General features: G+C 50.4%; 1 protein-coding gene across 6 annotated transcripts; it reads right to left on the minus strand.

Moving 5' to 3' along the window:
• Positions 1–2349: 2349 nt before the first annotated feature.
• On the minus strand, positions 2350–21919 carry MBD3 (methyl-CpG binding domain protein 3). 6 transcript variants are annotated; one of them, XM_083421885.1, is made up of 8 exons: positions 21776–21919; positions 13509–13668; positions 11563–11700; positions 8890–8980; positions 7289–7466; positions 5421–5618; positions 3476–4625; positions 2350–3371 (listed from the first exon to the last, which is right to left on the minus strand). In XM_083421885.1, the coding sequence occupies exons 1-6, from the start codon at positions 21844–21846 to the stop codon at positions 5426–5428; spliced, it is 831 nt and encodes a 276-aa protein (XP_083278011.1). In that variant the 5' UTR covers positions 21847–21919; the 3' UTR covers positions 2350–3371; positions 3476–4625; positions 5421–5425. The 6 variants fall into 6 exon arrangements, with proteins under 6 accessions (XP_083278011.1, XP_083278010.1, XP_083278009.1 ...); XM_083421884.1 differs by having other exon boundaries at positions 3442–4625; positions 21776–21881; XM_083421883.1 differs by lacking the exon at positions 21776–21919 and adding an exon at positions 19407–20341.
• Positions 21920–26348: the final 4429 nt, after the last annotated feature.

Consider the following 26348-nt stretch of genomic DNA (forward strand, 5'->3'; position numbering starts at 1 on the left):
TCCCTTTTCCCTTCCAGCCCCTTCCTTCCCTCTTTCCTTCCTTCCCTTTCCTTCTCTCCCTCCCTCTTTCCTCCCCCCCTCTCTTTTTTAAAGGATGCTGATGCCATCTAAAAGGAAGCTGGGCATTTTAGAGTGTGTGTGTCCCCCTCCAATTACTTACAAAAGGATCCCAGATATAGCAGTGTGTGTGTGTGTGTATATATATACACACACACATATATATATGTGTGTGTGTGTGTGTGTATATATATATGTGTGTGTGTGTGTATATATGTGTGTGTGTATATATATATATATATATATATATGCTTTCGTAGATTTTCACGGGTACAGGAATGCAGGTTTTGGTGTCCTCGGGTGTCTTCCCGTGTAAAAGTTGGGGTGTCTAGGCGACGTTTCGACGAGGTCTCACTCGTCATCTTCAGGCTGGTGCTTTCGGCTTCTTGTTACTGGAACAGAGCAGAACACTGAGCAGACTGTTACTGGAACAGAGCAGAACACTGAGATCCTGCTCTGTTCCAGTAACAAGAAGCCGAAAGCACCAGCCTGAAGATGACGAGTGAGACCTCGTCGAAACGTCGCCTAGACACCCCAACTTTTACACGGGAAGACACCCGAGGACACCAAAACCTGCATATATATATATATATATATATTGCTTTGGGCTGCATAAGGAAACCCCCTTATGCAGAAGACCACAGGGTCCATGTGAAGAAATATCTCCCACCCTGCCTGTTGGCGATTCTCTTTCCGTGGTTCAAAAGGACAGTCCCACCCCTATTTAGATGCCAAGACTGGACCTGTCCCTGCGACCAAGCTATCTACCTCCTACTTTGTGTGTTCTGTTCCCTTATTTTAACTGATCACAGTTTAGGAATTCCTTATTGTAACTGACAAGTGCAAGCTGCTCTCATTATTATTCGTGGATATTTAATTTTGCCGCTCACGACTATATTCTAACGGATTGTCAAATGCTGCTTTATTTGATAGTTGTTTATTTTAAAGTTACTGTGGCGACTTTTGGTATTGGATCAGATTGTTCTGCCTGGATACGGAGGTCCAGCTCTGAGGGCCTCCTGGCGGTTCCCTCCCTGCGAGAAGTGAGGTTGCAGGGAACCAGGCAGAGGGCCTTCTCGGTGGTGGCGCCCTTTGCCATCAGATGCCAAGGAGATAAACAACTACGACATTTCCCTATTTAGGGAAGCTTTTAATATTTGATGTATTATTGTATTTTGCTGGAAGCCACCCAGAGTGGCTGGGGAAACCCAGGCAGATGGGCGGGGTATAAATAATAATAATTATTATTATTACTACAACGTGCACGATCTTTGTCGTCCATTTTGTTTGCAGCTTGCAAACCGCCTTAAGGCGGGATACAAATTAAAAGTGAAATGAAATTTATAAACCCCTCGTGGAGGGTGCCAAACTTTTTGGAGTTTCCCTGCTACTTCACTGGATCAGAACCACCCAAGCAAGGAGAAGCGAAGAGTGAGCTTGGTAAGCGATCTGGGCAAAATGCAGATCTGGTAGAATTAACCCGAGCCTTGAAAAAAGCACATAGAACTGAAACAGGGAGTGGTAAAGTGTGGAGCTCTTCCCAACTTCCTCCTTCAACACTATTATTATTATTATTAGAATCATAGAGTTGGAAGAGACCACAAGGGCCATCGAGTCCAACCCCCTGCCAAGCAGGAAACACCATCAGAGCACTCCTGACATACGGTTGTCAAGCCTCTGCTTAAAGACCTCCAAAGAAGGAGACTCCACCACACTCCTTGGCAGCAAATTCCACTGTCGAACAGCTCTTACGGTCAGGAAGTTCTTCCTAATGTTGAGGTGGAATCTTCTTTCTTGTAGTTTGGATCCATTGCTCCGTGTCCGCTTCTCTGGAGCAGCAGAAAACAACCTTTCTCCCTCCTCTATGTGACATCCTTTTATATATTTGAACATGGCTATCATATCACCCCTTAACCTCCTCTTCTCCAGGCTAAACATGCCCAGCTCCCTTAGCCGTTCCTCATAAGGCATCGTTTCCAGGCCTTTGACCATTTATTATTATTATTATTATTATTATTATTATTATTATTTCCAAATGGGCAAAGTACGGAACAGTCTGACCACCTCATTGAGCAAAAGCCCAGCGGGCTCAGAGATTTCCTGAGTGCCAGGAGGAGATCACAAGAGCAATTGCGGCAAATTTTTAAAAAGGCAAAATGCTTGATCCTTTTCCTCCACCTCCCGGTCCTTTTCCAACTCCACAGCCATGGGGTCGCATGACAACTTGCATTCACGCTCGACGTTTTCTCACCAAGCGTTGAAACACACCGGAAGAACGTATGCAAAACACTGTTTTCTTTTTTCCTTTTTAATTACAAAACTAATAGTTCCCCCCAAACAAATATTACAAATATGATCAAGGCTGAAAGGACATCATCGGTTAGTGCTAAGGAGGCGAGGCGGGGCTCCCAGATCGCTGCGAAATATCTAAAAGCTGCAAAACCGCACTACACCCCACCCCGCAAAAGCAGTCGATACAAAAGTCGCTTCAAGGAATAAAAGAAACTCGCTTCGGGCAGGGACCGTCGGGTTGTGACGAGACGCCGCAAAAATAAGTTGTCTGTGCGGCAGGAACGAGGTTTCTGCCACGGCAACATCGGAGGGAAAGAGAGAAGCTTGCTGGCGCTGTTTTTACTGCCGGCGAAAGCTTAAGAGGAAAAGGGTTTGCGTGGAGTTACCTGAAAAGGTGGAAAGGCAGGTGGAGAAAAAAAAGGAGAGGGAGGAAAGAAAGACAGGCATCTGTGTGTGTGTAAAAAACTGGCAAATCCCTCCATAAATTCACCTCTCCTAACATTCCCTACCCAAAAGGGAGTCTCAAAAACTGCTTCGGAACGGAGTGAAAACCCGTGCTTCTGGGATTAAGACAAACATACACAAATCCGAAATGGACAAAATTCAGTAGCAGGGATGGCCAGTGAACTGGGTGAAGGGCAAGGCTTCCCTCTCCAATAGGGAAAAGCAGCGTATCAGAAGCAGCAGCAGAGCCTCATTTCCCCCCCACCCCAAAGAAACAATCCCATATGTTGGTTTGGAAGCACCAATGTGGAGCTAGAAGGTGGGGTGGCACTGGAGATTGGATTTGGAGGGCAGGTGCCGCTGCGCTGACCCAAAACCGAAAACTGCATGGGTCCCGGGCGGCGAAAACAAGCCAGGATTTTCCGTCACAGGTTCCTGTCATTGTGTGTGCCTCCAGAAAGACATGGTTTAAATAGGTTCAGAACAAGCCTGGGTAAAAGTAAAAGCCACGGGTTTCTGAATGGCAACGGTGCAATTTAAACCTGCAGAGTTTTGCACGGCAACAGTGCGATTAAAACCTAGATTTCTGCATGGCAGTCGTGCAATTTAAATCAACAGATTTTTGCACGGCAACGGTGGAATTAAAACCCAGATTTCTGTGCGGCAACGGTGCAATTAAAACCCAGATTTCTGCATGGCAACGGTGCAATTAAAACTCGCAGGTCTTTGCACGGCGACGTGCCGGCTCCTCAGGCAAGGGCTGCGCTAATTCCAAGCAAGTCTGATTTGGGGACAGCTTTGTGTTGTGGGGTGTACGATGCTGAACACGTCTAATAAGCCAGACTCTGCAATCGTTGCAAAACCAGATCAGTTCAGCTCGCCTCTTCTGAGGACACGCGCCGCTTCCGATCTATCGCTTTCAATTGCGTGAGACGAGCAAAAGGCCACACCTGCCGCCCAAAAGCAAATGATTTGAATCTAGTAAAACGGATTTGGGGAGGTCAGTATATGCCCTCCTCCTCCTCGCAATGCAACGGTCGTGAAAAACACACAAATGATATAGCACCTTTAAGCTTACAAAAGTTTTCTCCGAAAGGGTCGTCCCCCCCGACATTGCCACTGGATAAATGGACTTTTGTGTGTGTAATCCCAAACCTCTGCGCTTTCGAGAGATCCACACAAACGGCTGGAAACTTTAGGGGTCCCCGAGACGGTCACCGTTCCCCTCATATGGGAAGGAACCCCCCCCGTTACACCTCTGGGAAGACCGGACAGTCTGGAAAAGTTAACATGAAAACACACAAACGCACACACAAATCCCATACCGAGATTTCGCAGAAGGAAGGATTATCTACAACTGGAGCAAACAAGCCAAGTCCGGGACAGGTGGTCCCCATTTAGAAACGGCGCCTCTACCTTAAGCCAAAAGAGGACGTAAAGTTTGGGTACGTGTGTGCTACCTAATAATAAAAAACCGAGAACCGGGGAAGCAGGCTCAAATTGCTTCGCTGCGCCCTGGAAATGAAAGACGGATCAGTTAACATTTGCAGTTTCTCTGCGTTCCTTCCCTGTCAACACTTGAGGAAATGACAATTGGGGGGTGGTGGGTTGAGAGAGGAGAGAGAGAGAAAGAGTTTGCGTAAAGTCCATCTTCAAGCTACCCAGGATCTACTGAGCCACTGGATTCTCGAGTGTCCGGCAAATAAAGGCTGAAGACGGCCGGAGGCTGAAGGCATCTCCAGCTGCCTGCGGAGACGACATGCGACGCTGTCCGACGGCAAGCTCGCCTCTTCGCGGGGCGAGGAAAGGCTAGGATTCTCAAGAGGGACTCCCTGAAGAAGAGAGGAAGAGAGAGAGACTTGATCCATCACAGAGGAGTAGGTAAAGGGACCCCTGACCATTAGGTCCAGTCGTGGCCGACTCTGGGGTTGCGGCGCTCATCTCGCTTTACTGGCCATGGGAGCCGGCGTACAGCTTCCGGGTCATGTGGCCAGCAGGACTAAGCCGCTTCTGGCAAACCAGAGCAGCGCACGGAAACGCCGTTTACCTCCCCGCCGGAGCGGTACCTATTTATCTACTTGCACTTTGCCGTGCTTTCGAACTGCTAGGTTGGCAGGAGCAGGGACCGAGCAACGGGAGCTCACCCCATCATTGCGGGGATTCGAACCGCCGACCTTCTGATCGGCAAGCCCTAGGCTCTGTGGTTTAGCGAGATAAGCTTGGCGTTAAATGCGGACTGAATCAGCTGCCTCGATGGCTGATCATTGACGGAACTCTATATCCGGGGCAGCCGACAGTCCAATCTTTCCACCGACCGAGATGAGAAAGCAACAAGGTCGAAAGCGGAGAGGAGGCGGCCGAGGGAACGCTCCACGAGGGAGGGGGTTCGGAAAAGGGTGAGGGGCTGCCAGCTCTGCAGGGAAGGGGGCTCCTGAGCCCCACAGGGACGCGGCAGGATGAACGCAATTGGTCAAGGGAGCTGTGGACCCAAAAAGGTTGCAAACCTCTGGCTTGCACTGACGGGCAGCAGTCCTCTAGGGATTCAGACATGGAAATAGCCTTTCCTGCTTGCATGTTTTGACACGGAGCAACAGAGATTCCCTCGGGGCAACTGAGGGTGTTGTTACCTGGACTATACGCTCTCCACCTCCGTCCCGCGATCCACCTCCTCTTCCTCCTCCTCTTCCTCCCCGTCTTCGTCCCCCAGGGCCTTCTCCTCGGGCGCCTCGCCGTCCCGCGCGATCTCCTCTACGTGAGCGAGCATGTCCGCCATCAGAGCTTCTTCCAGCCTCTTTCGCACTTGTTGAACGAGTTCTTCCTGTTTCCTGTCCGGGGAAGGGAAGGGAAGCTGGATGAGGCTGGGGGAGGGCGGCATAGCCCCCTCCCCAAACAACCGCCTGTCTTGGCAGCTGCTCTGATGTTTCCGCCACACGCCTGGGAGACCAGAGCAGAGGTCCCTTTGCGGTCAAGAGGGTGGAACCCTCAAGGTGCAATAATATTAATAATAATAATAATAATAAAATTTTTTACTTATATCCTGCCCTCCCCAGCCGAAGCCAGGCTCAGGGCGGCTAGCAACAATAAAACAGTACAACATTCTAAAATCATTTCATTCTAAAATTAATTCAAATCAAATTGATGGCAACCATTAGGCTAAAGTTCTGTGAGGATTGCCAAAGGAGGGAGACAGGCTGTGCCCTGGCCAAAGGCCTGGTGGAACAGCTCTGTCTTGCAGGCCCTGCGGAAAGGTGTCAAGTCCCACAGGGCCCTAGTCTCTTGGGACAGAGTGTTCTGCCAGCTCGGGGATGAAAAGGCCCTGGCTCTGGTCGAGGCCAGAACAGAAGAACAGAAATAATGGCCACGAGAGGAAGAAAATGTTGGTGTTTGGAAATACTAGGCACTGTTAAGGCCAGCTCAGCTAAACAAGGATATTGTAGAGATTGAAGAAGAAGAAGAAGAAGAAGAAGAAGAATACAGCGGTACCTCGGGTTAAGAACTTAATTCGTTCCGGAGGTCCGTTCTTAACCTGAAACTGTTCTTAACCTGAAGGACCAGTTTCGCTAATGGGGCCTCCCGCTGCCGCCGCGCAATTTCTGTTCTCATCCTAAAGCATAGTTCTTGACCTGAGGTACTATTTCTGGGTTAGGGGAGTCTGTAACCTGAAGCATCTGTAACCCAAGGGACCACTGTAATAATAGCAGCAGTAGTAATAATAATAATAATAATAATAGTGAAAGAGAGAGAGGATGAGAGAGATAAAGAAAGAGAAAGACAGAGAGAAAGAAAGAAAGAAAGAAAGAAAGGGGGAGAGAGGGAAAGAGGGGGAGAGATAAAGAAAGAGGGAGAAAGAGAGAGAGAAAGAAAGAAAGAAAGAAAGAAAGATAAAGACAGAAAGAGACACAGAGATAAAGACGGGGAAAGAGAAGGAAGGAAAGAGAAAGAGAGAGAGAGAGAGAGAGAGAGACAGAGATAAAGAGGGGGAAAGAGAAGGAAGGAAGGAAGGAAAGAAAGAAAGAAAGAAAGGGGGGAGGGAAAGAGGGGGAGAGATAAAGAAAGAGGGAGAAAGAAAGAAAGAAAGAGAAACAGAAAGGGGGAAAGAGAGAGAGATAAAGAGAGAGACAGAGAGAGATAAAGAGAGGGAAAGAAAGAAAGAAAGAAAGAAAGAAAGAAAGAGAGAGAGAGAGAGAAAGAAAGGAAGGAAGGAAGGGGGAAAGAGGAAAGAGGGGGAGAGATAAAGAAAGAGGGAGAAAGAGAGAAAGAAAAAGAAAGAAAGAAAGAAAGAAAGAAAGAAAGAAAGAGAAACAGAAAGGGGGAAAGAGAGAGAGAGAGGGAGAGATAAAGAGAGAGACAGACAGAGATAAAGAAAGAGAGATAAAGACAGAAAGAGACACAGAGATAAAGAGGGGGAGAGAGAAGGAAGGAAGGAAGGGAAGAAAGAGAGAGAGACAGAAAGAGAGAGAGAGACCTTCTCCCTGCTCCAGGGAGCGTCACTGACCTGATGTCCTCGTCGGTCACCATGAAGGCTTTGCAGAGGGGCTGGGAGGTGTTCAGCCAGACCCCGGGGTTCTTCTCCACGGCGGCCGAGAGCTGCCCGGTGATGGGCATCGTGCTGGTGTGCAGGGCGCTGGCGATGGCGGAGAGGAGGGTCTCGTCGGTGCAGCCGGGCCCCACGCCTGCAGGGGTGCCAGAGGAGACACGGGGCATGGGGTCACTGCACGGCTGATGGCATTCATTCCCACCCCCCAATATAGTCCGACCCCCACAAGGTTTGAGGGACAGTGGACCAGTCCCCTGTTGAAAAAGTCAGCTGGGTTCAGGCCTTATAAACCTGGGACCCGCCAGATATTTTGGACCACAGCTGGAGGGCGCCAGGTTGACAAACGCTGTTTTAGGTGTCTACATATAGGGCGGTCCCAAAACAGGCAAGGGGGGCACAGGAGGTATAACCAACCAGCAGGCTTTGAAAAGATCTGCTATCACCGATCCAAGTCCGTTGGTGTTTGTTGACTTAATTAATCTACAGCGGTACCTCGGGTTAAGTACTTAATTCTTTCCGGAGGTCCGCTCTTAGCCTGAAACTGTTCTTAACCTGAAGCACCACTTTAGCTAATGGGGCCTCCCGCTGCCGCGATTTCTGTTCTCATCCTGATGCAAAGTTCTTAACCTCAAGCGCTATTTCTGGGTTAGCGGAGTCTGTAACCTGAAGCGTCTGTAACCCGAGGTACCACTGTACATCATTCTAACTGGATCTTAAATAAATGGGTTAACGTTTTAAATTTTGCCGCACTGTTGTACAGTGGTACCTCGGGTTCTGAATAATGCTTTTTTATATATTAGGGTAAGGGGCACCCCGGGGGCGAGTTTACGGTGGCCCAATAAGGTTCTGCAACTGCTGTTTTTGGAATGCTTTATTACGTTTTCGTATATATTGGAAGCTGCCCAGAGTGGCTGGGGCAGCCCAGTCAGATGGGAGGGGTGCAAATAATAATGCGAGGAGTGAGGTTACAGGGAACCAGGCAGAGGGCCTTCTCGGTGGTGGCTCCCACCCTGTGGAACGCCCATCAGACATCAAGGAAATAAATAACTTACTTTTAAGATATCTGAAGGCAGCCCTGTTTCGGAAAGTTTTTAATGTTTAATGCTGTATTGTGTTTTTAATACTGTATTCGGTTGGGAGCCACTCAGAGCGGCTGGGGAAACCCAGCCAGATGGGCAGAGTATAAATAATAAATTATTATTACCCTATTTTTTGCTCTGTAAGACTCACTTTTTCCCTGCTAAAAAGCAAGGGGAAATGTGTGTGCATCTTATGGAGCAAATGCAGGCTGCGCAGCTATCCCAGAAGCCAGAACAGCAAGAGGGATTGCTGCTTTCGCTGCGCAGCGATCCCTCTTGCTGTTCTGGCTTCTGAGATTCAGAATATGTTTTTTCTTGTTTTCCTCCTCCAAAAACTAGGTGTGTCTTGTGCTCTGGTGCGTCTTATAGAGCGAAAAATACGGTATATTTCCTCTGGTGGCATCTAGTTGACCCCAGAGGCAGGATGCGGGACTAGGCAACTTATCGTTTATTTGCAGCGATCAAAAAAGGGCACAGTACCTTGCAAACCTTTCGGGAGGTCCATGGTCTTCACCAACTCCTCTGCGATATCGAAGGCGTTTAGGCCGCTGAGCTTCTTCTCCCAGAAGAGCTGGGAAAAGAAGGAGAGAAAAGAGTGTTAAGTGCATTTCTCTGAACATCACGAGCGCCACGAAAACACCAGCTGCCCACACATTTAAAAGCACACGGCGCGAATCCTTGGGAAAGGCTTGTTTGTTAAGGGTGCTGTGAAACTTTATTTCCCACGGTTCTTTTCTTTTTTTGGGTGCAGGTGGGGAGACGCCATGGGCACACAGTCCAATACTGGCTCTCAGGCAGAGAGAATCCTTTCCAAATGTCATTTATTTAAAATTATTAACTCCTACTTGCATGCCAACAAAGGTCCGTATAGTTAAATCCACGGTTTCCCCAGTAGTGATGTATGGAAGTGAGAGCTGGACCATCAAGAAGGCTGATCGCCGAAGAATGGAGGCTTTTGAATTCTGGTGCTGGAGGAGACTCTGGAGAGTCCCATGGACTGCAAGAAGATCAAACCTCTCCATTCTGAAGGAAATCAGCCCTGAGTGCTCACTGGAAGGACAGATCCTGAAGCTGAGGCTCCAAGACTTTGGCCACCTCATGAGAAGAGAAGACTCCCTGGAAAAGACCCTGATGTTGGGAAAGATGGAGGGCACAAGGAGAAGGGGACGACGGAGGACGAGATGGTGGGACAGTGTTCTCGAAGCGACCAGCATGAGTTTGACCAAACTGCGGGAGGCAGTGGAAGACGGGAGTGGCTGGCGTGCTCTGGTCTAGGGGGTCACAAAGAGGCGGACACGACTAAATGACTCAACAACAAAAACACTTGCATGCCAGTTGGATTTTATGGGTAAAGCAAAGGGAAGGAGAAAATATTTAACGGTTTGGAACAATAGCTTCCCCCTCCCCACAAAAACCCCCAGAAGATAACCACTAATGACCTTTTTCATCAACAGCTTTGAGGTTTCATTGCAACCGAGAGGAATGCAAATCGCGTGAAATAAAACACTGCTGACCTTTTTCTGATTCCGTAACATCTGTAGTTAACGTTTACCTTTAGACGGACAGCCGTAAGCGGCAAGAATTACTAGGTGCTATTCTGCATCCGTAAAGGGGTGTTATCCCTGCCACTAAAGTACTTCTGAAAGCAATTTAAAAGGACTGGAAGGGGGGGAAATAGTAATTTGCACGCCGCTGTTCTAGGCAGATGTTTCTGAAGCGACTCATGGCACAGAGGAAACATAATATGAGGACAGGGTGTCGGTTAAAGCATATTTTCATACTGATCGATTGAGGACAACTTATTCCCAAAATAGGTAAAGGGACCCCTGACCATTAGGTCCAGTCGTGGCCGACTCTGGGGTTGCGGCGCTCATCTCGCTTTATTGGCCGAGGGAGCCGGCGTCCAGCTTCCGGGTCATGTGGCCAGCAGGACTAAGCCGCTTCTGGCGAACCAGAGCAGCGCACGGAAATGCTGTTTACCTTCCCGCCGGAGTGGGACCTATTTATCTACTTGCACTTTGACGTGCTTTCAAACTGCTAGGTTGGCAGGAGCAGGGACTGAGCAATGGGAGCTCACCCCGTCATTGCGGGGATTCGAACCGCCAACCTTCTGATCAGCAAGTTCTAGGCTCTGTGGTTTAACCCACAGCGCCAACCGTGTCCCCTATTCCCAAAATACAGGTATCCAAAAACTTCATTGGAACGAGGACAGGAAGAAATGCCACGGACACACAGGAAATCCTGAAAATGTCCTGGGGCTGGAGGTCATGAGCAGCTCAGAATCCTTAGTCCAGACTCCAGCTCAGGCAAACGCAGACTCACTGAATACATATCACACAGGAATCCGGGTGACGACACTGGTGTCATTCAGATAACAGCTCTCTCGATAAATTTGGCAACCTTCTCTGTTGTCGAGCTGTTCTGGTTGGCTAGGAGTGAGAACAATTTGGCTTCGCAAGAGCGGCCCAGGATGGCAGATAGGAGCGGCGTAATGGTCTCGTCCCTGAGATCTTTATATAGGGAGCAAGACAAGAGGACGTGTGACACCGTCTCTACATAGCCAGCTCCACAGGATCCTATGATTATTATCATTATGTTTTATTATTATTATTTTATTACTTCTGCCAAGTTTTAAGTACTGAGATTATTAAGTTACCTAGGGTTTTAATAGGTCACAAGATTCTATGGCAACTATATCTGTAATGTACAGTGGTGCCTTGCAAGACGAAAAGAATCCGTTCCGTGAGTCTCTTCGTCTAGCGGTTTTTTCGTCTTGCGAAGCAAGCCCATTAGCGGATTAGCGCTATTAGTGGCTATTAAAGGTTTAAGGGATTAGCGGATTAGCTGCTAAAAGGCTATTAGCAGCTTAGTGCCTTAGAAAAGGGGGTGGGGAGCGAAAAAAAACCCCCCAGGAATCGCAAGACATTTTCGTCTTGCGAAGCAAGCCCACAGCAAATTCGTCCTGCGAAGCACCTCCAAAACGGAAAACCCTTTCGTCTAGCGGGTTTTCCGTCTTGTGAGGCATTCGTCTTGCGGGGCACCACTGTATTTCTGTTGGTGTTTGCCCTTTGATGCTATGGCCTGTCGGCTACGCAAATAAAGTCTACTACTACTACATATCACACAGGTGTGCGCCCACCAGGACCCGCTTACCTGGCGGGGTTGGTCGACTGCCTTTTGGGGGTCCGTCTTGACTTTATTGTTTGGGTGGTTTGTGATTTTGGTGACGGGCTGCTTGAAGATCGACGCCGTCTGCCGGACGGGGAGCGCCGTGTTCAGGTCGGGTTTGCCCTGGAAACAGAACGACGGAGAGGCAGGTGACCCCAACAGATCGAAAACGGCGCACCTTGATGCTTTGCCTTGCCCCTTCTCCCACTTATTAAACTTGTGCAGCTGTCGATAACCTTGCGAGCAAGCCCTTCTTAGCCTGCGAACCTTCCACCACCCCATCGTAAATCGATAACCATCATGCCAGCTCTGGACTTTTCACCCAGTGGCTTTTCTGTAACCTCCTTAATCAACCTTTGCCAAAAAAAATAATTGTACAGTGGTACCTCGGATTATGGGACGCGGGTGGCGCTGTGGGTAAAACCTCAGCGCCTAGGGCTTGCCGATCATCAGGTCGGCAGTTCGAATCCCCGCGGCGGGGTGCGCTCCCGTTGCTCGGTCCCAGCGCCTGCCAACCTAGCAGTTCGAAAGCACCCCCGGGTGCAAGTAGATAAATAGGGACCGCTTACTAGCGGGAAAGTAAACGGCGTTTCCGTGTGCGGCTCTGGCTCGCCAGAGCAGCGATGTCACGCTGGCCACGTGACCCGGAAGTGTCTCCGGACAGCGCTGGCTCCCAGCCTCTTAAGTGAGATGGGCGCACAACCCTAGAGTCGGACACGACTGGCCCGTACGGGCAGGGGTACCTTTACCTTGGGTTAAGTACTTAATTCGTTCTGGAGGTCCGTTCTTAACCTGAAACTGTTCTTAACCCGAAGCACCACTTTAGCTATTGGGGCCTCCTGCTGCTGCCGTGCCGCCGGAGCACGATTTCTGTTCTCATCCTGAAGCAGTTCTTAACCCGAGGTACTATTTCTGGGTTAGCGGAGTCTGCAACCTGAAGCGTCTGTAACCTGAAGCGTATGTCTCCCGAGGTACCACTGTACATATTTACACACCCACCACATGTGAACCTAAGTCCCTGTTTCCTGGCATCCAACATATCACACAAATAATCCTTGTTTCTTTGATTTGATACAACTGCTGTTCAATACCATCTCTAAACTAAACTTATAGATGCTTTATTTTAGAGTGGAACCTCAGTTCTCAGACGTCTCCACTGACAAATAATTTGGAACCCGAACACTGACAACCCGGAAGTGAGTGCTTCCGTTTTCGAACGCGCCTTGGAAGACGAACGGCTTCCAAGGTGTCCGTCTCTATTTTTTCAATGGATTTCGTCGACAGCCCTTTGATTTTCAGCTTTCAAACATTATTTATTCATTCCTTCAATTTATACGCCACCCTATACCTGGAAGTCTCAGGGCGGTTCACAAACAAGACCACAACATATAAAATCAAACCAAAAACTATAACCCAATAACCCCCCCCCCAAAAAAAAACCACATTCCAAAAGGGTGTTAGATGTCAATAAGATCAACCAAAGGCCTGGTTAAAAAGGAATGTTTTTGCCTGGCGCCTAAAGGTGTATAATGAAGGCGCCAGGCGAACTTCCTTTGGGAGGGCATCCCACAGGCGGGGAGCCACTGCAGAGAAGGCCCTGTTCTTCCAGAACGGATTACGTTCGAAAACCGAGATTCCACTGTATCATTTAGGGACAACTTTTTCAAAGCCCGTTTCTCGGAAGAGCGGGAAGCTTTGTGCTTCTGCAACAAAACTCCAGCCCCACGCGTTCCCCAAATCTCCTCCTCCTTGAGAGGATAGGAGCGAAGATTTATGGAGATTGCAGAGGTTAAGCATCCTTGCAAGTTGTTTTTTTGCGCTGCCTGCAACGTAGCAGGGCTGCCTTTCGCACAAAAGGTCTGGGGAGGCTGGCATGGCGAGGATCAAGCCCTAAGGGGCTCCGGGAAGGGGGGAGAGAGACCGGGACTCACCTTGGCCTGGCTGGAGCAGTCGTAACGCATCCGCTGCCTGTTTTTGTTCACTTTGCTCATGAGCATCTTTCCCGTCCGGAAGTCGAAGGTGCTCAGGTCCATGGAGTTGCCGAGGTAACGGGCCAGCTGAGGCTTGCTCCGGAATTTCTTCCCGCTCGGGCTGGGGGGGGGGGACAGAGGGAGAGAAATTATGGCTTCTGGGGGCGTCAGCACGAGGGCGAACCGGGTGCGGCAAAACAAAATCCGTTCGGGGCAGAGCTGCCCTAGGAAAACAACACAGCCGCAAAGCAAAGAAAAAGCAGAAAACTTCTTCCGTCTCTTCCCATTGCAGGGAACTTTTTGAGGGCCACATGGCTCTAGAGGGCAGGGCCGTAGGCAAATTTGTTGCAGCAACAGGTGAGGCTCTTACCGTTTTTTTGTTTTGCAACGGGACGGCACAAAACGAGGTTTCTGGACACCTCGACTTTTAATCCGGGTGAGTGAGAGGAATTATCACTGGTTAGGTATGCATTCCAGCCAGCCAAAAGCAGAGGAGCAGGCCCAGCGAGGGGGTGGGAGTCCCAAGGGCCAGGGAAAACAGCTTGGAGGGCTGCATCTAATCCCTATGTCCCTCTGGCAGGTGTGCAGAAAGCCCACAAGCGTGAAAGAGAAGCAACTGATGGAGGGAGATGGCGGAGAGAGTCTTTGTTAGAAATTAGCCAGGGGCCAGGCGCGTTTTGCACCCGGCTATCGGCAGCTTAAAAGGGACACAGGTGGCGCTGTGGTCTAAACCACAGAGCCTAGGACTTGCCGATCAGAAGGTCGGTGGTTCGAATCCCCGCAATGACGGGGTGAGCTCCCGTTGCTCGGTCCCTGCTCCTGCCAACCTAGCAGTTCAAAAGCACGTCAAAGTGCAAGTAGATAAATAGGTCCCGCTCCGGCGGGAAGGCAAACGGCGTTTCCGTGCACTGCTCTGGTTCGCCAGAGGTGGCTTAGTCCTGCTGGCCACGTGACCCGGAAGCTGTACACCGGCTCCCTCGGCCAGTAAAGCGAGATGAGCGCCGCAACCCCAGAGTCGGCCACAACTGGACCTAACAATCAGGGGTCCCTTTACCTTTATTTGCCACTTGCGACCAAGCGAAGACGCCCGGGCGCCAGGAATGTCGCCTGACGTCTCGGTGCATGCCTGGGGATGCTCGGATCTGGACCGTTTTGATGCACTTTGACCCCCATCCTGTGGAATTCATGTTATGAATGGCCAGCGTCACTTTTAAGAAGAAGCGCGGCAGGTCGGTATATAACGTTTGCAATCAAAACGATTCCCAATTCGCTGCGCAAAAGCGTCTTCGCTCCCGAAATTCGTTCCGATTGTGCAGATAAATCAGAACGGACAGAATTCTACAGGATGGGGTCTTAAGCGTGTGAGAAAAGCCAGGATCCAAGGCTCTCCAGGCATGCAGCTCCAAGGTGGCGGAGACACCCAGGAATCTTCACTTGGTGGCCATTAACTTCTCCCGTCTCCCTAAATCTGCACGAACAAGTTTGCTGTTCAGATACGTACACAAGCGTCGCATTACTGACCTCCTAGGACCGATTCAACTTTCCCAACAGGCTGAATTTTCAGCGCTTTGTTTCAGTTTCAATTCACAACCCCCTAGACACACACACACACATCAACACCCCACAAAAAGCCAAGCAAACGCAGAATTTTGTGCGCAAAAATAAAAGTGCGTAAAAAGCGCCCGAAACTCGAAACCCGCGCAATTCTGAAGTTTCGGGCGCTTCGGCGGGAGAGAGAAGCCTCCCGTCGTGGGGTTTGGAAACAAGGGAGTATGTCTCCCTTTTGTGAACAGCAAGCGCAAGGCTGTGCGACTCCTCACCCCCCCCCCCCGAGCCTGAAACCAATATTTTCCATTGTAAAGGAGCAAAAAGGAGAAAGCAGCTGAGAAACGATTCCGCACGCTCCCCTCCCGCTCCTCACAAGTACGCTCGCTTTGTGAGGTTTTCAATGGCTTGCCCCAGCCGCCGAGGAACAAAATATAAAAAGCGGGTTAAATCTCCCCCCCCCCTTTGCGATTCTTTCGCTCTTTTATTTAAAGCGCTCAACTTGCAAATTCAGACTTTTGGGAGCACGGGGCGGGAGATTAAGATGAATGCAGCCCCTATTCAAGGTGGCCAAAGAGCCTTCCGTATGTCCCAACTCTGTACGGGCAAGCAGAAATCTCTTTGTTCCCCTCTTTAGCGAGGAAGGGGGAAAAAAAAAAGGTTTTGCAAATGGATCCCGTCTCCTATTATCCATAAAAGCCAGCTTGGTTGCACCTCCCCTTTCTGGCTCCAGACGCCAGACATTTTTCAAAGCCTGGAAAAGAAAGAAAATACCACGCGAGGGGCTTGCTTTTTTGAAGAACACCCGCCGCCACTGCAAAAAAAACAAAAACCCCTGAGAATTAAACAATGGATTATGCAGAGGGGCCGTTTCCAAACTTTCTTTCTGCAAGGAAAGGCCTTCTGTGCTGCAGAGGATTCTGGGAAAGGCTCCATGACGGCGGCTGGATGTGGCCCCCGGGCTTCCGTTCTGGCCCTTGGAAGTGTCTTCCATGCGCGGGTGGAAATGTGCTGGAGAGGGAGAACCGGGTGTGTGTGCCCCTTGTGTGAAAATTGTACTGGGCCAAGGCAAAAATTGCAAACCTTTGCCCCGCCCACTTCCTCCCTGGCCCCGCCCACCGCTGGCAGGCGGCCCTCACGAGGCTGCCGGGAAGGAAAAACGGCCCCTAGGCTGCAAAGAGCTCCCTGTTCTACGTCCGAAAACACAACGGCATGAGGAGTTCGCCTGTGGCCCCATATCCCATCAGGTTGCATAGCCCAGGCGCCCAAATCACATCCGAATAATCTCGAACCCATAGCTCCAAGTTTCAAGAGATTCTGAGTCAACACCAGTCCCTCTATGGTGGTTGTGGATTCCCCTTCCTTGGAGGTTTCCAAGCACAGAGGTTGGCCGGCCACCGGTCATGGATGCGTCAGCCGAGATTCCTGCTTTGCAGCGGGTTGGAATGGATGACCCCTGGGGTTCCCTCACAACTCTGCGATTCAAACGCTTGTTACGCCCAGGCTGGAGGATAGATAGAGGTTCGCAAGCGCTTTGCCGCGGTGCAAAACCCAAAATTCGCATTGGTTCACTGCAACCCTGGCTCCGGGAAGGCTGCGGAAAACAGACTTCAACCTCCGGGTTGGAGAACATTCCCGACCCCGGTACAAACGACACGATTGTTGCATGAACGCTGTGGTTAGTCGGAACAAACTTTGCTGCAAACCGGCAAAGCAACACCAAGGCAGCCTTCGCCACCCACCCCAAGTTTCCTGTGCATGCTACCCCACGGAAACAACAGGAAACTATGTGATTTGCTGATCTTCAATTTCACTGTTTACTATTATAGTGGTGCCTCGCAAGACGAAATTAATTCGTTCTGCGAGTTTTTTCGTCTTGTGAATTTTTTCGTCTTGCGAAGCACCACTGTGCATTGACGGTTTCCCATAGGAATGCATTGGCGGTTTTAAGAAAAAGGCGCAAGACGTTTTCGTCTTGCGAAGCAAGCCCATAGGGAAATCCGTCTTGCGAAGCAATTCAGAAAACGAAAAACTCTTTCATCTTGCGAGGCATTCGTCTTGCGAGGTACCACTGTATATTCCTGTTTACTATTATATTCCTGACAGATCGTGAAGCTGAGGCTCCAAGACTTTGGCCACCTCATGAGAAGAGAAGACTCCCTGGAAAAGACCCTGATGTTGGGAAAGATGGAGGGCACAAGGAGAAGGGGACGACGGAGGACGAGATGGTGGGACAGTGTTCTCGAAGCTCCCAGCATGAGTTTGACCAAACTGTGAGAGGCAGTGGAAGACAGGAGGGCCTGGCCTGCTCTGGTCCAGGGGGTCACAAAGAGGCGGACACAACTAAACAACAACAACAACATTATATTCCTAGTGGATGAGTGAATATTGCTTTGTTTTAAACTTACTGTGACTTTTTTGGGATTGGATCAGACGGTCATTAGTAACGTTTGATGTTTTATTATGTTTTTATGCGTTTTGGAAGCTGCCCAGAGTGTGGCATTAACAACAACAGGAAAGAACAACAACAACAAGAACAACAACAACAGGAGACTTGAGAGCTCTCAAACCCAGCCAGATTGGCGGGGTATAAATAATAAAACAAAAATGGAACTTAGTAAGATTTTGGAGCGCAGAAATAAAGAAAATAATCAAATCTAGCGTGTGGATAAATATAATTTATCCAAATTATATCATTAGGTATTTGAACGACAGGTATTAATAATTGTATCGTAAACTGGCATTGTTCTAATGAGGCTGTTATTCGACTGCAATCAAAAACTACTAAAAATCATTATATTTTTAAAAAATCATTGTTATTCACAGTGGGGTATCCCTGAATAACTACAGCCATAGAAAGATGCTCTTTAACAGACCTCTCTCAATGCAACAGGCTGACACACACACACACACCCTCCCCAAATAACAAAACAGGCTGCAATTGCTTCTACTGCCTGCTGGCTATAATGGTTCTTATTAGACAGGAACCCCCCCCCACATGCCCCACAGCGCACCTATAGTCTGCACACAACCACATATCTAACCTGCGACAGCTGCAGTCCCCCCCCCCAAAAAAAAACGTGGATGCAATAGCATTTTGAGAGATCCAGCGAAACAACCCACCCCAGGTTTGCTTTGGAAAAGGGACCCCTATGAACCGTTCAGCCCCCCTCCCCAGCCTGTCCAGGGGGGTCCACTAGTGGGGGATCCACCTGCCTAGATCAGCCCCCTCCCCAAAGACCCTCACCTATGCAAGGGGGGGGGGTTGAGTCCAGCACCTGGCAAGGGAGCCAATAACCGGAAGACAATCTGCAGTGACAGCTTCCCAATTTTTTATTTTCTTATCTAATGGCTGCATTCCTCCTCTCTAATACACAGAACTTGGTTCTGTCCCTGACCCCCCCCCAATAATAAACCTTGGTGCAAGCAGCACTGGGGGGGGGGTTATTATTTCCTGCATTCATCTGTCAATCCGTTGCTATGTGAACGGCTCCCGAACTGTCACAGTGTCCCCATGCAGCACAGCCACAATTTTCTAGGCGGAAAAGCTCCGTGTTTACGTTGCCCCCCCCAGGGGGGGGCGCTCATGCATCAGAGACACCCCATGGCCAATGCAGACACCCCATAACCTCAATGCAAAAAGGCAGAGAAATTATATTTTCACTGCAGGAATATTCCCACTCCCCCTTTCAAGACCCGTACAACGGGGTTGCAACCCTCTAAAGCGCACACAGGCAATAATTCCATGTATTCTCTCCCCCCCCCATAAAAAAATCAATAGGGTGCCCATTCAATCTGAAACTCACCCCGTAACCCGCCTGCTCCCCCCCAAATCTTTTGCAAAATCAAAACTAGCTACTGGGTGGCGGCGATTTGCAACAGGACTATGACGAATTTTCTCTCTCTCTCCCCTTCCTTCCTTCCTTCTCTCCCTCTCAGTCTCTCTCTTTTTTCTTTTTCTCCCCCCCCCCACAGAAGCCGCGATCCGCCTGCAACGCTTCCCGCAGAACAGCCCCGATTCGTGCCACTGCAACTGGGGGTCGCCCCTCACAGCACCCCCTTCTTGCATAAGCAAGCAGGAAGAAGCAGATCTCGCTGGACCCCCGCCACCATCTGCAAGCCCCCCCCCCATGCAAAGAGGTGCCAGGCAGATTGTTGCAGTGAAAGGGCATGTTCACGGTTGTCTTGACAGCGTCTTTTGCAGCAGCGATTGAAGGCAGGCAGACAGGAAGAAAGGCCGGCTGCAGGCAGCGTAAACACCCCCCCTCCAAAAAAACCCACCCCCTCCTTCCTCCCGCCCCCCCCCACATTCACCTATAATAATAGACATCACTCTTGCCAGCGGAGAGCCCCGATTTCCTGGTCACTTCTTCCCTTTTCCATCCCTGCGGGAGGGCTGAGCACTCCCACCTCTTCCGATCCATCGCTTCCATGAGGCCCGGCGGGTCGGATTCGGCCTCGGCCCAGCCACCTCCTCCTCCTCCTCTGGCTCCTGCCTGCCTGGCAGATCCGTGGTCTCGCCCTGCCAGGGTTGCAGCGGTGCTTGGCTCGGCTTGGTTCTGCTTGCTTGCTGCAGCTGCTGCTGCTGGCGACTGCAAGGTCCGCTCGGGCTTGCAAGGCCAGCCTGGCTGCTGCTGCTGCCGCTTTGCAAAAGCGCCTCCGACGGCTGCAAACGGGAATGGAACGTTCCCCGGGAAAAAGCGAGCTGTCAATCACGCCGTGCGCTGCGCCACCTGCTCGCTAGGGGGCGCTGCGGCGACGTACGCGCCCGACGTACGGTGCGTGCGCCCCCATTGGTGCTTCTCGCCCCGCCCACCGCGGCGGCTCCATTCATCATCCCGCGCGCGATTCTCAAGCGTTCCATCCTCTCGCGTGAACTCGGCCTCCGCCGCGGGCGCGCGCACGAAAAGCCGTTGGCGGACGGTTTTTTTATATATACGTAAAGCGTCCGCCTTGTTTTCCCGCCAATTCGCTCGAGGCGCTTTTTTCGAAGGCGGTATCCCTCCGCTCCAGGCAGGGAAATATAGTCCCAGGTCGTTTTCCCCTCAGGGAAGGGAAAACACGTGTCGAAACAAAGACACGTGAACGCGCGACGAAACACACAAACACTCTTTCCCCCCAACACACACGGGGAATAAAAAACGCGACAGCCGCCTCACAACAAAACGCCCCGACGCGCGTGAACGAAGCCTCTTGCCGTTAAGGCACAAAGTCCGACACGGGTGTAACGTCGGAACGCGACCACAAGACGAGTTTCGCCTTTTCCCTCCTCATAAAAAGGCGGGAGACGCGTGTACAAGACGTCGGGACAGGCGAAGACGAGTCCCCGCTCCCGCATAAAAAGGCTCGACACGTATCCAACGTCACGGGTCTCGCTTTTCCCCTCACAAGTCTCCCCCCTTAAAAAGCGGGACACGTGTACAACGTCACGACACGCAAGTCTCGCTCCTCCGCCTCGCAATCTTCCGCTCGACGCTCGAACGTGTGAATGCGACCACCAGCTCCCTGACACGCGTACTAAAAAAAAAACCCTCGCCCCAAAGCAAGCCCCTTCTTCTCCCCACATTTAAATTCAATAAATAATAATAATAGTCTCCCCGCCCCAGTTTTGCCAAGAATCCCCACAGCCCCGCTATAGGGCTGGTCTGCCCCACACTTCCCCGCCCCAACCATCTCCCCGCCCCCTATGGCTCCTCCCCACGTCCCCACAACTCCCCTAGCCCCATAGAACCCACAACTACCCCCTTGATGTTAAACACACACCCCCGCCCCACATCTCCCTAGACCCCCTCCCTCTGCCGCCCCCTTGGCTTAAATGGAGCCCCTACCCATAGCCCCCTAACCTCCCCCTTCCATCCTCTGCCCCACAGATCCCATGCCCGCTTGCTCCCCCCATCGCTTGCCCCCCAACACTTGCCAGACCCACAAAACACTTCACCCCACACCAGCTTCCCCCACCCACCTGTTCCCTCTCCCCATAGCAGCCCCCCAACCTCTGCCCCCCTTGCTTCCACCCCGCAGCCCCCCATCTCCTTCCCCTGCAGCCCCCCACCCCCTTAGCAGCAGCCCCACATCCAAAACAAGCCCCCTGGATTTGACCCCCATATCCCTTGCCCTGGACCCCTTGCAACTCCATAACTCCCACCTGCCCCATATCACGCTCCCCCGACCCACCCCTGCCCCCCACTTTTGCAAGACCCCCTCCCCTTGCATGCACGGTGACCCACCCCCTAGATCTGACCCCCATATCCCTCGCCCAGGACCCCTTGCAACTCCATATCTCCCACCTGCCCCATATCACTCTCCCTCGACCCACCCCTGCCCCCCAAGCTCCCTCCCGACCCACCCCCTGCCCCCCACTTTTGCAAGACCCCCCTCTGCATGCACGGTGACCCACCCCCTAGATCTGACCCCCATATCCCTTGCCCTGGACCCCTTGCAATTCCATAACTCCCACCTGCCCCATATCAGGCTCCCCCGACCCACCCCTGCCCCCCAAGCTCCATCCCGACCCACCCCCTGCCCCCCACTTTTGCAAGACCCCCCCTCTGCATGCACGGTGACCCACACTGACCCCATTGTTTGCAGCGGGACCTTCTCCCCCTTTGCATGCATGCATGACCCCCCCCCAGCTTGCAAAAGTGCAACCCCCGCGCGCCCCCCCAAAGTTATCGCAAGCTCACCCCAAAGGAGGGCATCGGGGGCCCCCTCCTCCTCCTCTCGGCCCCCCAGCTCCCCCCGGCGCCTTGGCCATCTTCCTCGCCCCCCCACAACCCCCGGCAGTCGCCGCCACGTGGTCCCAAAGCACGCGACCCCCGCCCCTCTCCGGCCCAGAAGCCCCGCCCCACGGCAACCAGCTAGCCAGCCAGCCAGCCCCGAGGGGGTTGGGGGGCAGAAGAAGCAAGAGGGTGGGGTGGGATTTGGGGGGAGAGAAGCATCCCACTCTTTAAAAAACCCCCTTAAAATGGGGTGCTAGGAGCTGACACCTGCAGGGACCCACTGAATTCAGTAGCCATTTCAGTGGGGCTCGTTGCAACTTGGGACCCCCCCCCCAAAGTGGGAGAGAAGCCCCCCAATGCAATAGGGGGTGGGAAGAAGCACCCCACTCTTTTTTAAAAAATCTTCCCCCCCCCCCAAGAATGGGGGGCTAGGCGCTGACACCTGCAGGGACCCACTGAATTCAGCCATTTCAGTGGGGCTGGTTGCAACTTGGAACCCCCCCAAAGTGGGAGAGAAGCCCCCCAAGTTTCTGTTCTGCGCCCCCCCAACCAAAAAAACAAAACTTTCCACCTAATATGCAACATTTTGGTCTCTTTTTTTAGGGCAGGAGGGAGTTCAACAGGTGATGCAACAGTTCAACAGGTGAGGTTTTCTTCACCATCTAGGTGCTAAGAGGGGGGTGTGAATTACTGCCTTTCCCATCCTAGCTGCGCAGAGTAGACCCACTGAATTTGAGGGGCAGTCCTTTCAGTGGGGCTCGTTAGGAGTGCGATTTAATTGAACGGAACCCCCCCCAAAGTGAAAAAGAAGCCCAAAGTTTCTATTCTGCACCCCAATAAAAGCCTTTTCACCTAATATACAATATCCCCCCCCCCCTTTTTAGGGCTCCTGTGCTGTCAGAGCAGGAAGAAATTCAACAGGTGAGGTTTTCCCTCCAAGCGGTGTTTAACCGGGTGAATTTCTGCCTTTCCCATACTAGGTGCAAATTCTCCTTCCGCTTACCTTGACCAGCTCAATATTAGTTACATCCAGAATTTTTCCTGATTCTGCTGTCGGAAACACGTTTTTGGCAATTTTCCTTTAAAAAAAGCTTCTTGAAATAAAAATAAAAAAGTGGTTTTTTACTAAGCCAGAAAATAATAATTAAAAAAGCCTTTGTGTCTGGATTTTCACGTTTTGAAATATGGGGAAAAACCCTAAATATTGGCAAAACCCGCAGTTTCCATTAGGTGTTTTATGCCTCCTGTTAATTAACAACACCATTTAATACTTATTATTATTACCCCTAAATGTTGCAATAGACGCACAAATGCAACTCAGAATGTGAAAGGGGGAAAAAAAGGCTTTCTGGGACTCTTTTTACAGTGCTACTCAAAAGTAATGCTCAAAAAATAAGTCTCTTAACACAGAGAGTCAGCCCTGTGGAACTTACTTCCGAGTAGACGCGCTTATTCGGAGTGCTCTGCCAATGCATAAATTGTATGTGTTGCAATTTAGGAATTATGTGGCCTTAGCATGATGGAATCACTCTAAATTATGCACAGAAATGCTCCAAAACAGGAAAATAGTCTTTTTTTTATAAAAATAAATCAAAATTAAAAATATTTCGTGATGGGAAAGTGATATACCCCCACATCTCGCCTAGCGACCCCCAAATTTGCAAAAGCGTCGCCCACAACTTGGCAGAGAAAGATGTAACAAACTCCATTTAAAGGACGTCCTGGCAAAAGAATAATGGGAACTAGTTTCTTTTTGTGTGTGTGTGTGTGTTTCCTTTTTTGTTGATGCTTTATTGACAATCTTAAATAACAAATATAGTGCACACCTTCTTGAATCAGCAAAAATATAAACCGTGGGAACAAAACCCATATGCAAGCAATGTTCTATATCCTTACAGAATTTAAATTTTATATTTTTACTATCTCTTATTTTTCTTATCTGTTTGCTAACGTAAATTAAAAGAATGTTTTGATTTCAGTTGTTTTATACCTGGTGCTAGCTAGCCACCCTGAGCCCGGTCTTGGCTGGGGAGGGCGGGGTATAAATAAAAAATTATTATTATTATTATTATTATTAGTGGTTGAGGCTCCTAGGCCCGCAAAAGGCAGAGATTTTTTGCACACCTGTCTGTGCAAAGCAGGTGAGAAATGCACCTAAAGGGCCGATGGCTTGAGAACCCCATTTTGGACACCTTGCTCCCCTAAATCAGCCTCTGGGTGGAAAAATGTCTCCCCAAACATTGCTGCCGTAGAACTTCCTGGCCGTGGGCCATGCTGGGTGCAGGGGCTGATGGGAGCTGTAGTCTCTTGCTGCTTTTGTGTGCCCCAGAGATTTCCCATCAGTTCTGGATTAACCAATTTACGCGCGTCCGTTTTGATTAACCAAAACGGGTTCTTAAAATGTGATTTGAATCAAGAAAAGATGGCCACTTGCCGTCGTCCTGCGGGACAGATCGAGTGCCGCACTGGGACTGATTCTCCCGGTAATAATAATAATAATAATAATAATAATAATAATAATAATAATTTATTATTTATACCCCGCCCATCTGGCTGAGTCTCCCCAGCCACTCACCTGGGTTCAAATTCAACCCAAACTGCAAAATTTCTGGGTTCGAAATCCGCCTCGTGCATTTCGCACCCAGCTCTCAGCCCCCCTTGCAACCCGACGTCTCTGCAGTCTGCAAGTGGCCTGCCTGGTGAATCCTCGGATCCAGGCCGTTTTCACGCACTCGCGATACACACCCTGTAGGATGCCACTACCCGAGGTATTTTTACCCGGACAAATTCCAGGAAGCAAAAAGTTGTGTTGGGAAATAAGGCTTTGGAGCAGGGGTCAGCTGACTTTTTCATCGGGGGGCTGGTCCACCGTCCCTCAGACCTTGTGTGGGGGGGGCTGGACTATATTTTGGGGGGAAAAATAAACCCCACAAATAACCCAGAGATGCATTTTAAATAAAAGCGCGCGTTCTACTTGTGTAAAAACACCAGGCAGGCCCCACAAATAACTCAGAGATGCAGTTTAAATACAGTGGCACTTCAGGTTAAGTACTTAATTTGTTCCAGAGGTCCGTTCTTAACCTGAAACTGTTCTTAACCTGAAGCACCACTTTAGCTAATGGGGTCTCCCGCTGCCGCCACGCTGCCAGAGCACGATTTCTGTTCTCATCCTGAAGCAGAGTTCTTAATGTGAAGCACTATTGCTGGGTTAGTGGAGTCTGTAACCTGAAGCGTATGTAACTCGAGGTACCACTGTAAAACAATTACTCATGTAAAAATACGCTGATTCCCAGATTGTCTGCAGCCGGGTTGAGAAGGCGATTGGGCCAGATCCAGCCCCTGGGCCTTAGTTTGCCCCTCCATGCTTTAGAGCAGCCATCTTGCCCCAAAATGGCAACCTTCCGTTTTGGCGACCGCAATCCTGTTTTAAAGAGTCATTATAGATCTGAGTTTCTAACGACGTGGATGCAGGATTGTGACGCTTCACGGATATCGTGGAAGCAGCAATGGCGCAAGGTCTACTGCCATGCGCTCTACGTGGGGCTGCCTTTGAAGGTGACCTGGAAACTACAACTAATCCAGAATGCGGCAGCCAGACTGGGGACTGGGAGCGGAGACCATATAACCCCGGTCCTGAAAGACCTACACTGGCTCCCAGTACATATCCGAGCACAATTCAAAGCGTTGGTGCTGACCTTGAAAGCTCTAAACAGCCTCGGTCCAGTATATCTGAAGGAGCGTCTCCACCCCCATCGTTCTGCCCGGACAATGAGGTCCAGTGCCGAGGGCCTTCTGGCAGTTCCCTCCCTACGAGAAGCCAAGTTACAGGGAACCAGGCAGAGGGCCTTCTCGGTGGTGGCGCCCGCCCTGTGGAATGCCCTCCCATCAGATGTCAAAGCGATAAACAACTACCTGACATTCAGAAGACATCTGAAGGCAGCCCTGTTCAGGGAAGTTTTTAATATGTGACATTTTAGTGTATTTTTCATCTTTGTTGGAAGCTGCCCAGAGTGGCTGGGGAAACCCAGCCAGATGGGCGGGGTACAAATAATAAATCATCATCATTATTATTATTATAAGGTGCCCTGTGCATTTAAGGCATCATAAACAGACATGGCTTCCTGCAAAAAGAATGCCGGGAACTGCAGTTGTTAGACGACCTTTATTCCCCCCAACAGAACTACGATTTCTGGAATATAACTCCTCTGGAAACTGGAGCTCTGCGAGGCGAATGGGAGTCTCCTAACAGCCCTTTGCAAACTGCAGTTCCCAGGACTTTAGGGGGCAAAAGCCTCGATGATTCTACTTCAGATGTAAAGGGCAGATGGGACCTAAATTGCCGAAATTCCGATGGGAGGAAAAGGGCTGCACACCCCAGTCAGAAACATAAAGCAGGCAACCGCAAAGTGGCAATTTCGAACCCCAGACCTGTGCGCCAAAAAGGCTCCCCCATCGGCCGAGATTTTTGTGCCGTGATTTGTGTGACATTTGACTCTGCAGAGAAGCAAGACGTCTACAAGTACAGCACATTTTCCCG

This window comes from Podarcis tiliguerta, assembly GCF_965153285.1.
Source record: "Podarcis tiliguerta genome assembly, chromosome: 18".
NCBI lineage: Eukaryota > Metazoa > Chordata > Lepidosauria > Squamata > Lacertidae > Podarcis > Podarcis tiliguerta.